The sequence below is a fragment of the Hypanus sabinus genome, chromosome 5, assembly GCF_030144855.1.
Source record: "Hypanus sabinus isolate sHypSab1 chromosome 5, sHypSab1.hap1, whole genome shotgun sequence".
Classification (NCBI taxonomy): domain Eukaryota; kingdom Metazoa; phylum Chordata; class Chondrichthyes; order Myliobatiformes; family Dasyatidae; genus Hypanus; species Hypanus sabinus.
Window position 1 is genome coordinate 24828203 of NC_082710.1, and position 14050 is coordinate 24842252.

The 14050-nt window shown below is 38.6% G+C and overlaps 1 protein-coding gene across 1 annotated transcript in view; it reads right to left on the minus strand.

Moving 5' to 3' along the window:
* Positions 1-14050, minus strand: part of pggt1b (protein geranylgeranyltransferase type I, beta subunit) — a 53961-nt gene that overhangs the window by 19389 nt on the left and 20522 nt on the right. The window contains exons 3-5 of the mRNA XM_059969593.1: positions 12171-12238; positions 11205-11356; positions 8276-8408 (exon numbers count right to left, since the gene is read on the minus strand). Coding sequence (XP_059825576.1) covers positions 8276-8408; positions 11205-11356; positions 12171-12238 — 353 coding nt within the window. The remainder of the gene's footprint in view (positions 1-8275; positions 8409-11204; positions 11357-12170; positions 12239-14050) is intronic.

A 14050-nucleotide genomic window follows, 5' to 3' on the forward strand; every position in this document is an offset into this window, starting at 1 on the left:
GAAATAATTTTTTTAAACAAGGATTACTGCAACAAATCAAATGTTAAAGTGCACACCTTTCAAAAAAATCTGTGGGTAGTGCCTCAAAGAATGATTTCCCCACCCCACCTCTAACAAGGTAAATGGGGCTTAAGTAGCAACCATTAAAATTCCGAGGGAATGCCATGCCCTGGTTACCAATACTAAAGCAAGATACTATCAACAAATGTTGCATCCAGAAAGCTGCTTAAGCCTGACCAGATGAAGCCAAAAGATTACCAAGGTAGCTAGACATGATCTATAAATAGAATGCCAATCATGAGCTGCTGCTTTTTATTATTTAGAAATAAATTATTAAGGATAACAATGTTACAATGAATGAACCAGTTTGCAAATATTACAGCAGGTCATGAGGTGAGAATAGAAATTGCATTAAATACACAGCAGTGTTCCACTATCTATTTTAGGGTTAATTTTTTACTATTTTGATATACAATACTTCAAAAGCATCAGAGATTTTGTAATCACTAATCTAATTACCAAGTACATTTCAGAATTAAAAATACTAAACCTTGTTTAACAGAAAATGTGCATTGGGCATTTTTAGTAAAATGATCACATGAGATTTCAGGGGCCGGTGGAGAGTTGGGTGGACAGTGGAAAAGGAAGACGGGGAGGGGAGTTATTAAGTGTGTGTTGAGAAAATAGAGGAAATAAGAAACTAAAAGTAGTTATTATTAATGAATTATAGTTGCAGGCAAGCAGAATTTATTAATTGACATGCACCAGTTTTTCTCAAACCATCAAAAGGCACAATTTCTCAGACAGCAATGCAATCTGCATCCAATCAATACACACAACACATCTAAGAAGTTCTACAACAAAGTAAAAAGTAAAAAAAAGGGTAGCTATAGATAAAATTTATATTTGCAATATCTGAATTCACTGAATTGGGTGTTTCAAGTGGTAAACACATACTGTAAACAATACTGGTTAATATAAGCTATTTATTAAAATAGAAATGTGACTTACAGTACTTTTATATGAAGTAATTTTAACCATAGATTTCAAAAGCAAAATATGTGGGCACTCAGCCAAGTCAATTCTAATTCTCCACATGGAACACATTTAAAAGGATTCCCCAAGTTCCTTCAACATTGCAAAATAATTTTTCTTTTAAGTTCTGATCAAATTCAGTTTTGGAAAGAATTAAATTTATTATCATTGTCTTATAAGACATGAAGTTTGTTGTTTTTGTGGCAAAGGTATGGTGCACAAACAAAATTACTACAAACTATGAAATAAATAAAAAGTGCAAAAGAAATAATGAAATAATGTTCATTGGCCACTCAAAAATCTGTTGGTGGAGGAGTAAAAAAAGGAAGAAGACTGGGCAGATTTGAATGAGGTATATTTAATTACAATGGGTCCAGATAGAGTAAATTGGGAGGAACCATCTCCTTTGGCCATGGGGTCAAAAGCCAGGAAACAGTTAATGCAATTGGTGGAGAAAAGAGGAAATATTCTTTTCTCTACTTGGAAACTGATAGTGATATGCGCTTACTGCATTAATGGGTAGCAGAAACCCTCATCACGTTTACTTGAAATGCCAAGTACCTCGTACTGGAAGTGGGATTAGGTAGAAAGGCTAATGCTCAACTGACACAAACATGATGTGTTGAATCGCTTATTTCTGAGTTGTGAATTTTTATGATAAACTGCAGTAACTAGAACTGAATGGAAAGTACTTTCATTATACCCTTAGTACATTTTAACAGTATATCATTACATACTCACTTACATTCAATGCCTCTATTATTTGATTCAATTTTCTTCACCTGCCTAAAAGCTTCAAAGATTTATTCAAACGTGCATTCAAGTCCCTGTTTCCAGTCACTTTACACTTATACCCTGTAAATAAATACATCTCTTCTATTGAGTTCCCAATTTAACTTCAAATATCACTATGGGTAATATATTTGGAAAGGATCAATTTGTTTTTATCCCAAGAGTTCAGTTAAAATTTATCAAGAGTATAATCAGCACCCATTTAATTAGGCAGGCAGGGGATGGAACAGTACATTGCTCCACAGCTAAACGATCCCCTTAACCCTTCAACCTTCAGGTCCCTGAGCTAGAGTGGAGAGCTTCACTCATGCCAACCAATACTGAACTGATTCCACAACCTATGGTCTAATTTTCAAGGACTCTACAACTCACGTTCTCAATATTATTTATTATTACATTCGGTTTTTTTCTTTTTGTATTTGCACAATCTGTTGTCTTTGGCACATTGGTTGTTTTTCTGACTGTGTGTAATTTTTCAATGATTCTACTGTTCCTTTTTATTTACTGTGAATGCATACAAGAAAATGAATCTCAGGGTAGTATTTAGTGACATATATGTACTTTGATAACATATTTACTTTTAACTTTGAATTCACGCATGTTTTTTGTGGAGTCTACATGTTCTCTCACTGGTCACATGAATTTTTGCCATGTGCTTTAATGTCTTCCCACATTCCAAAGGTGACTAATAGGATTACTGATGATTTAAGTTATTCCTTAGTGTGGATGAATGTTAAGAGAATCAAAGGGTGTCGAAGAGCGCAGACTAAGTTACAAATCTATGAGACATAAAGCAGCCCACGAGTTGCTCTGCCATTTCACCATGGCTGATCCCAGATCCCATTCAACCCAATACACCTGTCTTCTCACTAATATCCCTTGATGCCCCAACCAATCAGGCATCAACCTCCACTTTAAAAATACCCAGACTTGACCTCCACCAGTCTGTGCCAGAGCATTCCACAGATTTAACACTCTTTGGTTAAAAAAAATTTCTCCTTACTTCTGTTCTAAAAAGTCACCCCTCAATTTTGAGGCTATGCCCTCTAGGTCTGGATACCCCCACCACAGGAAACACCCTCTCCACAGCTAAATTATCTAGTCTTTTCAACATTCGGCAGGTTTCAATGAGGTCCCCATGCATTCTTCTGAATTCCAGTGAGTATAGGTCCAAAGCTGCCAAAAGTTCCTCATATGTTAACCCCTTCATTCCTGAAATCATCCTTGTGAACCTCCTCTGCATTTTCTCCAATGACAATAGATCTTTTCTGAGATAAAGGGCCCCAAACTATTGACAATGCTCCAAGTGGGGTCTCACTGGTGAGCATTATCTCATTGTTTTTATTTTCTATTCCCCTTGAAATGAATGCCAACATTACATTTGCCTTCTTTACCACAGACTCAACCTGTGAATTAACTTTCTGGGAGTCTTGCATGAGGACTCTCAAGTCCTTTTGCACCTCTGATGTTTGAAGTTTCTCCCATTTAGATAATAGTCTGCACTATTGTTCCTTTTACCAAAATTCATCATCATACGTTTCTCAACACCGAATTCCATCTGCCATTTTTTGGCACATTCTTTCAATCTAAGTCCTACTACAATCGCATTGCTTCCTCAGCACTACCTACCCCTTCACCTACCCCTTCATATCATCTGCAAAACTTTGCCACAAAGCCATGAACTTTACGAACTAAATCACTGACAAACAATGTGAAAATTAGCAGTCCCAGTACTGACCCCTTCGGAACACAACAAATCACTGGTAGCCAACTAGTAAAGGTCCCCTTTATTCCCACTTGCTGCCTCCTGCCTGTCAGCCAGTCCTCTATCCATGTCGGTATATTTCCTGTAACACCATAGGATTTTATCTTGTTAAGCAGCCTTACCTGAGGCACCTTTTCAAATGCTTTCTGAAAATCTAAGTAAATGACATCCATGGCCTCTCCTTTGTCCACCCTGCCTGTTACTTTCTTGAAGAATTCTAACAGATTTGTCTGGCAGGATTTCCCTTCAAAGATACCATGCTGAATTTCACTTATTTTATCATTAGTCTCCAAGTACTCCGACCTCATCCTTAATAATGGACTCCAGCATTTTTCCAACCACTGAGGTTAGGCTAACTGGGCTACAATTTCCTCTCTTTAGTCTTCCTCCCTTCTTAAAGAGTGGAGTGACATCTCCAATTTTCCAGTCCTCTGGGACCATGCCAGAATCAAGTGATTCTTGAAAGATCATGACCAATGCATCCGTTATCTCTTCAGCAACCTCCTTCAGGACTCTGGGATGGAGACCATCTGGTCCAGATGACTTAGCCATCTTAAGACCTTTCAGCTTGCACTTTTTCCTTTGTAATAGCAATGGCACTCACTCCTGTTCCTTGACACTCCATGGACCTCTGGCATACAGCTAGTGCCTTCCACAGCAAAGACTGAAGCAAAGTACCTATTAAGTTCATCTGCCATTTCTTTGTCCCCCCCATTACTGCCCCACCAGCATCATTTTCCAGTGGTCCAGTATCAACTCTCACCACCCTTTCACTCTTTATATGACTGAAAAAACTTTTAGTACCCTGCTTTATATTATCAGCGAGTTTGCCGTCATATTTAAACTTTATCCTTCTTATAGCTTTTTTTTGGACTTTCCAATCATCCAATTTGACAGTCACTTCTGCTAACTTATATGCCCTTTCCTTGGCTTTTATGCTTTTATGCAGTCCTAACTTCCCTTGTCAGCCACGGTTCCCTACCCTTGCTATCTAAGAACTACTTCTTCCGTGGGATTCAATCATAATATGATCAGTGCCTCCTAAGGGTTCCTTTACATTAAGCTAATAAAAAAAATACATGGAAAGTAAGGAGAAGAGAAAGAAGAGGACAGATGGGATAGCCCTGCTGAGAGCCAGCACAGACCCAGTGGCCTCCTCCTATGTCATAAATAATTATTTTGACTGAAGAACAATTAAGGCTCTATATTAACTACCTACTGTTTAACTGCTGGTGATTAATTACAGGAATTTTTAACATTTACTTACTTCAATGAGTGCAGCTCCAACAAACCTCAAAGTAGACTCCCTTAAATGAAACACTAATTCCCTGTCACCAGCATACACAGTGGCTGCTGTGTATATCATCAATAAAAGTATCTGCAGTGGCTGCAGTTCCTCACCTTGGTTATGCAACTTCCCAAACTCTTGACCTCTACTATCACTAGGATCATCTTGAGGACACTACCAACTGGTTGAATGACTATCGACCTGTGGCTCTGACATCAATTTCTATGTAGTGCTTTGAGCGATTGGTTATGGCACATATCAACCATAGCCTACCGGTCAACCTCGATGATTTGCAATTTGCCTATCGGAGCAACAGGTCAACAGCAGATGCCATCTCTCTGGCACTACATTCTTCCTTGGAACACCTGGAGAATAAAGACGCAAATGTAAGTCTCCTTTTCATTGACTACAGCTCTGCCTTTAATACCATCATTCCAAATAAACTGATTCCTAAGCTCTGGAACCTGGGTCTTAGAACTCAGATCTGCAGCTGGATCTTCAACTTCCTCACAGACAGGACCCAGGCTGTAAAAATAGGGTCCAAGGTCTCCTCTACAATCACTCTGAGCACCGGTGCCCCACAAAGCTATGCACTCAGCCCCCTGCTTTCCTCACTGTACACGTGATTGTGTAGCCAAGTTTCCATTGAACTCAATATATAACTTTGCTGATGACACCACAATTGTAGGAAGTATCTTGGGTAATGATGAGTTTGAGTACGGAGAGGAAATTAAGAACCTGGTGGCATGGCGCGAAGACAATAACCTATCCCTCAATGTCAGCAAGACAAAGGAATTGGTTGTTGACTTCAGAAGGAGTAGCGGACGGCATGACCCCATCTATATTGGTGGCATGCAGGTGGAACAGGTCAAAAGCTTTAAGTTATCAATATCACAAATGATCTGACTCGGTCTAACCAAGCAGAGTCCACTGCCAAGAAGGCCAACCAGTGCCTTTACTTCCTGAGAAAGCTGAAGAAATTTGGCCTGTCTTCTAAAACCCTCACTAAGTTTTATAAATGCATTGTAGAAAACATTCTTCTAGGGTGCATCACAACCTGGTATGGAAGTTGTCCTGTCCAAGACTGGAAGAAGCTGCAGAAGATCATGAACACAGCCCAGCACATCACACATTCCAATCTTCTGTCCTTGGACTCACTTTACACCACACGCATTGCTGCCAGGATAATCAAGGACATGGCCCACCCAGCCAACACATTTTTTGTCCCTCTTCCCTCCGGGAGAAGGTTCAGGAGCTTGAAGACTCGTACGACCAGATTTGGGAACAGCTTCTTTCCAACTGATAAGACTACTGAACGGATCCTGACCCGGATCTGGGCCATACCTTCCAAATATCTGGAGCTGTCTCTCAGTTTTATTTTTGCACTACCTTGCTTTCCCTTTTCTATTTTTTTAATTTATGATTTATAATTTAAATGTTTATTATATTTGCTATTGATTTGTATACCAGGGAGCGCGAAGCACAGAATCAAATATCACTGTGAAGATTGTACGCTCTAGTATCAATTGACTGGCGACAATAAAGTAGTAATAATAATACTGTTATTCTTTCTCGATTACTGGATCTAAATGTGGAATTTCCTACTCAACACCAGAGGAATGCAAGGGTTCATAGCAGCAGCCACCTTCAACTCGGCAATTAGGGATGGACAAAATATGCCAGCCAATATATCCCAAAAGGTGAATAAATAATTAAAAAAAACACATCTTGGAGGTGGCAAAGAGAAGCCTGACTAGTTCTGTTACTATAATGAAGAGGCAAGGTTAAAATGAAAAATTGAACCTCCACACAAATCTAGAAAACAATCAACAAATTATTTTATTAAATACAAGACTGTGAGGGGGACATGACAGGGTAGCTGCTATAATGATACTTTCCTGGATGGTTGAATCTAGAACCAAGAGGCACAGCATCAGCATAAGAGATTGCTCATTTATGATTGAAGTGAAGAGTAATTTCTCTCAGAAGATGTGATTTGGAATTTTTCTACCAGAGACTTAAATGCTGACTCATCAGGGAATCAATTATGCTTCACATAAGTTTCTGGAATTCAAAAATCACAAAATCTCACGCAGAAGTGGAACCAATTTGTCGAATGGAGAACTAAGCTTGAAGTCTATGTATCCAAATCCTGTTCCTTCTACTTATGTAACAGAACTGTTTTATATTATTTACTTTTGTCTTCATTTTTACCGAAAAATGCTTTCTTAGTGTTATGTCCGCAGTCCCCTCCTTTGTGAGAATTGCAAGAGCACTAGTTGAGGGGGGGAGGTTAGTAGACCCAGGAAGTGGGAGAGAGAGAGACGTGCCGAATACCGCGTTCCACCAGGATGCAAAATAAGGCGACATTGACTATTGTCTCATGAAGACCACTTGTAAAGCCCTCGGGCAAAGTGGGCTGGCTGAGAGAGAGATTGCATCATCCCAACCTGATTGACACCTGAGACCCCGTGAGGAAGTATAAAGGAGGGTCTGGGGGGGACAACCCCTTCAGATGCACCAGGAGATAGGCTAGCGATCCCGTCGTAGTGGGAAGCCATTTTGGAAGGAAGCCACGTGCGTTAGATTCCGGGCCTGAAATCTGTGGCTGGAATCACAGAAAACTGCTTTTAGCTAACAACGGGGAAGCCCGCTCCCCTGATTCAACAGATTTGCTTCATAAAGACCCGGGCAAGTTTTTCTTTTCTCACCAATCTCTCTCTCTCTCTCTCTCTCCAACAAGTGAAAACTCAGCGGCCCCCCCTCCCTGAAAGCCAGAAGCCTGCCGGAATTTGAGTGACTTTTATATTTCCATCGGACACTATATTATCCCCTAGACAAACGATCGAGCTGTTTCTTATTGATGGTTATTAATTGGACCCGCGCTTTTTGATTAAGTAGTGACTACGTATATTTGAGTGTTTGTATTAATCTTAAGTTTGTGCCCCTTTCATAAATAAAGACTTTTAAAAATATTGCCATCAGACTTCAACGGACCTCTCTATCTTTGCTGCTAAGTGATCCAGTTATGGGATTTTATAACATTAGAAATAAATGGCTTCCCACCGAAATACAGGTCTACATGAAAGTAAGCTGCTTGAGTTAACTAAAAATATGAAACATGCCAGTGCAAAACAAACTTGATTAATTAAATGCTAAAATATTCATACCAGTATTCATCTGTGGAGATAAATGTTACTATTTAATTAACAAATTTTCCTTACAAATGAGCAACATCAACACATCCTATTTAATTTTAATAGGAATGAACGTGCTGATTATTCTCAGTATTTGATTCCAGATTTTCATCAGTTGCAGTTATCCTGCAACCAAAATCTGAAATTCAGCTACTTCAATGTCTAATCACAATACAAATCTAAATTTACTTTACTCACCATGCTCTTCCTGATGTATTCTATGGCTTTCTGTGTGTTCATTCCTGACCAATCATTAAGCATATAGCAGATACAAGAGGCACAGTAGACAAACCTCATGTCATTTTCACTTCCTTCTGGCACGGCATAAAAGCTGCAGAACAGACAGAGGGAAAAGATGCAATTGCAACTATTTGGAAGTGACCAAAACGTTCTTTTGAATTTAGCATGAAATATATCATAAAGTTTGGAAGTCTGAAAATAGAGTTTGTCCATTTTTCAAATGTATCTGATGAAAGATCTTAAATTCAATGTGATCAGAACAAGTTTCCATTTACAATACAACTATTTTGTCCAATCTGGTTAAATAGCAAAATATATTTTACATTAAAAAAATGAAGATTTCAAGCCAATCCATTTTAACATGAATTGTGTATTTGTAAATATATTAAAATTTTAAGAGGCAAAATGAATGTCATGATAGCTGGATTGCAAGGTGCTAATCAAACTGATGTTGCAGATTCTACATATTTAGGTCTGCACCACTATTTTTTTTTGGCCCGACCATCAGTGTCAGCTGCCTCTCCACTTGCTAATAGCCAACTGACTGTGCTCCCAGCTCCACTCTGGCAATGAGACAACATAGAAACAGCAGAGGCATGCAGGGAATGTGGCAAGAGAAAAAAAAACAGCATGAGAATCAGGAACCATCAGGCAAAGGAGAAAAGTAATGGACTTGGTCCACTGAAGCTGTTACAGATTATTTTAGAGTTATGGAATCATGTGAATGTAGCAAATATTAATTCAAGTGAGAATCAGTCTTCAATTCTCAACGTAAGTTGTAAACTGCAAGCAGTAATCAATCTGAAATTAAAAGCATAGTTATGCAAACATATTGCTTCTGCTGGCCCACAGCAGGGAACTGACTGCTAGAGACTGGGTTTGCCAAGAGAAATGATCATGAGATGTTCTTGCCTGCATTAGCCAAATATGTAAGACAATTGGGTTATGCATCAAACCAAATGCCAGAGGAACTCAGAGGTCAAGCAGCATCTATGAAGAGGAATAAAGAGTCAATGTTTAAGGCTGAAACCATTTATCAGGCTAAGTTATTTGCACCATTACGACTGAGTTCAAGGAAGCTTGCAGACCAAAATGATTTAGCACACCAAACATGATCAGAGGTATACTGATCAATGAGTAGTTGGGATAGTTTATCTGCTACTTTGACATAACTTTATAACATCAGAATAATCCTAAACAGAAGTTTTGTGGAATCAGGTCATCTTACCATTGAGGGCGAGTCAGCAGGCTGGTGGCTCTGCTCCCAGGGGGTGAATGAGCAAAATTATCAAGCTCACATTTGAAAGAAAGTAACACAATCCTTTCTCCATACCAGTGCTAATTCCTTCAAAGTAAATTTATTATCAAAGTACATATATGTCACCATATACAACCCTGAGATTCATTTTCTTGCGAGCATATTCAATAAATCCAATAAGCATAATAGAATTAATGAAAGACCACACCAGTACAACCAGTGTGCAAAAAATAACAAAGTGTGCAAATACAAAACAAAATAAGAAATAATAACAAATAAACAAACAATAAATATCAAGAAATGAGATGAAGAGTCCCCGAAAGTAAGTCCATAAGTTGTTGGAACATTTCAATGATAGGGCAAGTGAAAATAAGTGAAGGCTCTTTGGTTCAAGAGCCTGATGGTTGAGGGTAAAAACTGCTCCTGAACCTCGTGATACAAGTCCTGAGGCTCCTGTACCTTCTTCCTGATGGCAGCAGTGAAAACAGAGCATGAGCTGGGTAGCGGGGGTTCCTGGTGATGGATGCGGCTTTCCTGCAAAAACAATCTATGATGTGCTCAATGATGGGGAAGGCTTCCTATCCACCATATCAGTGCTAATTCATTAATCCTATCTCAACAAAAATAGCTGATGACTGAAGCAAAAAACAACTAGTTCTATTTAGGTACACCTATTTGCTTCCATGCAAGAAGGTTTTCTTTTGTAGGGTCTTGTGTGGTAAAGAAAACTATTTCCTCCAATTAGCATTCAATAATCACTACTTGTATGGAAAGCCATGAAGTCTAGTTAATAATAATGGGTACGAGTATAGTTATAACTATGCAGGCTTAAAGAAAGTCATATTTTTGAAAGACTGCTCCACAGGTCTAAGTCAAAATTTAAGAGGAAAGCCTGGAACTTCTGATGTTTAGGTATTGAAAGAAAATGACATGCTGAAGTCTTAGGCCCAAATATATAGCTGGGGTGCCTGCTTGTACATAATCCTGTATTTGCCAATGTGGAGCAGAGAGCGAGTTTGTAAATCTGGCAGGAGCAAAGGATGTTGGGAATGGCAAGGGTGGAGCACCACAAAAGAGATGTGGGACAGGTGGCAAAGGAGTGACAGGAGCAGGGTTGGCAGGGGTACAGACACACACACAACCCTGAGAAACCAGGCAAGGCCATTTGATTCCAAACAATTGGATTACTGATCATTACAGAATGGTCTTCTGGTGCTTCCCGCTCCCTCCTCTCTCTCCACTCCCAGCCCACAATAGAGACCCATATAAGAATCAGTTTTATCATCACTCACATATATCACAAAACTTGTTCTTTTATTGCAGTAGCAATGCAGTGCAATATATGAAATTACTATGGTACAGTGCAAAATTCTTCAGCACCCTAGCTATGTATACGTGCTTCGAGTTTTGCAAAATCCCAAATGCTAAATAGAACATTAGCACTTCATTGTTATAAAAAGAGATGGATTTTTTCTCACAGGAATCAAGACAGCAAAGCTCAGGCTCTTCTGATCAAGTCAAAAACATACCAGATTATAGCAATCCAATTTAATATATCACTACTATGTAAATGTAGTGCTGTGAGGTATTAACATAATTTATGCTAGGGTAGTAATGATTTTACCATACCTGCCATCTTCAAGTTGTAGCGCTCCAAGTCCTGCTAAACATGCTTCCTTATTTACCCGTTTCAGATCATCTCCAAGAATCACCAGGCTAGCTAGGCCAGTGTATGTCATTGCTATGTGACCACTGTCATACAAATGGTTCGTACCATGACTCTAAAATACGTCAATAATCATGCATTAGGAAAAATAATGTAAATATAAACATTTCACTCAGATTAAGAATAGATTAAATAAATCAATGAGCAACACACACAAAATGATGGAGGAACTCAGCAGGGCAAGCAATATCTATGGAGAGGAATAAATAGACAATGCTTTGGGCTGAGACCCTTCATCAGAACACACATATCAATGATCTTATTTTGTCTGTGATGTGAGGATCAGGAAGTAATCAGATTGGAAGAATAATAGAATCCTGCACATTAAAAATCAATGTTGGAAATTAATTTCTGCATGTCCAAAATCATTGCTCTTTAAAATAAAAATTATAGAAGAATTACTGAAGATGTTTCATGCTGATTTATCCAGCTTCAGTTGAGATACAGGAAATTCAATGGTCATTTTGGTTAGAAGTCTCTACATTAATCCCTTTTCATAAACAGTCTATGATAATATGAACATTTTAAGTCTTAAACAAAAAGGATCTAGTGCTTTATCTTAATTTTAACATTTTCAAGATATAAAAAGTGGCATTAAATTCTTCCAGCCACCCAGTGATATCTAAGAAAATGTTTCAAAATTTCACTAATATTAAATGGTTTACTAAGAAGTATAGCTGTGTATATGGTTATGACTATAAACAGATCAAAAAATGAGAATCATGTCCCAAGGTACAGTGATGTAACTCAAAATTGGTAATAGTTCCAATAAAGGAAGATAACCCGAGGCTTCAATTTCGACCTTCAGTTTCGTCACAATTGAATAAAGCACTGGATTCTATTTCAGATGCTCTCCAGTTTCCACTAACCTTTGATTGATTATATGGGATTCCCAGATGTGATGAACCCCTGAAACCACAGCGGCGCAAATTAGATTCTGAAAAAAAATCAAAATAATGTCAAATTAACAGAGTCTGAACATTTAAAATAATATCTTTTTCAGAACTTACTACTAAAGAACAGTAGTTAAACTTCAATGAAATATAGACACTTTTAACAAAAAGAAGTTTCTATTGTGCATATAGCTGAACTCATGATATAGTCTGCATGCATCCTGTAACAAACCTACCTGGCCCCATACTGAGTTAATACATTTCCTATGAGAATACAGGAAGTTGTAATGGACGAAATACAAGAGCTTCAAATTCCTGCTAATTTCAATTTCTGGATCAGTGACCATCTTTGCTTAACATTGATGAAATATGAACTATGATTATCCAGAGCCATCAGAGCAATGATGGAATGGCAATTTGTGAATTTAACTAGATTGTCAAAAGTCTGTTTAATCCTGGGAAAGAGCTAGATTTTACAGCTTGTGGTAGGGACTGAACACAATGGTTTTGGCCTTCCCATCTAGTTGACAGGCATTTCTTGTCCATAAGACCATTAGAAGCAAAATTAGGCCATTCGGCACATTGAGTTTGCTCTGCCATTCAATCATGGCAAATTTATTATCCCCCCTCAACCCCATTCTCCTGCCTTCTCCCCCTTACTTTTAATATCATGATTAATCAAGAACCTATCAACCTCCGCTTTAAATATATCCAATGATTTGGCCTCCAGAGACATCTGTGGCAATGAATTCCAGATTCAACACCCTTGGGCTAAAGAAATTCCTCCTCATCTCTGTTCTAAATAAACATTTCTCTATTCTAAGGCTGTGCCCTCTAGTCCTAAACTCTCCCACTAAGGGGAAGCATTCCCTCTTTCTAGACTTTTCAATATTCCATAGGTTTCAATGAGACTCCCCACCCCCCTCATTCTTCTAAACTTTATCAGGTACAGGCCAAGAGCCAACAAATGCTCCTCATACATTAACCCTTTCATTCCTGGAATCATTCTTGCAAACCTCCTCTATGCTCCTTCCAATGTCAGCACTTATTTTCTTAGTTAAGGTGTCCAAAGCTCCCAACTGCAGACTGACAAGTGACTTATAAAACCTCAGCATTACACTTTTGCTTTTATATATTCTCATCCGCTCAAAAGGAATATCAATATTGCATTTGCGTTTCTATCATCAACTCAATTTGCAAGTTAACTTTTAGGGAATTCTGCACAACGTCTCCCAAGTATCTCTGCATCTCCAATTTGCATCTAAACCTCTGATTTTTGAATTTTCTCTGCACTGGACAAAATAAACACAAACATCCAACAAATATTAGACAAAAAAATCTAGCAATTTGGAGACTTGAAGTATTGAGAATAATGGTTGTGAGATAGACATTCAATAAACATTGAAAGAGATGCAAGTGTTATAATCAGACACAGAAGGCAGACATAGGTAGACTCTTGCAGGGCTTGTGCCATAACTTGCAAAAACAGGAAAGCTACCACTAAAGTGATCCTTTAGATCAGGGTTTCTCAACTGGGGTTGCGAGTTGTTCTGTTATTTTTTAAAAATAAACATCATTTTTGAACTTTGCACAACGCCTGATGCTAGTGCTTGCAGTGGTGGGCAGTGACCAAGCAGCCCTGCTGGCAAGCTCGTTAGAGGTCTCTCAGCCCAGTATGGCAGTGCACAGTAGCACTGTTTATTTGCTTGAGTTTATTCTTAATTTTTGAGGCGAGATAGGGGAGGCCATTGATAATTGGTGGGTGCTGTATTGTACAGAGAGGAGGACGGCAGGCTGATAATAGGTAAGTGCTGTATTGCACAGAGGGGAGAACAATAGGCTGATGAGGAGTGTGA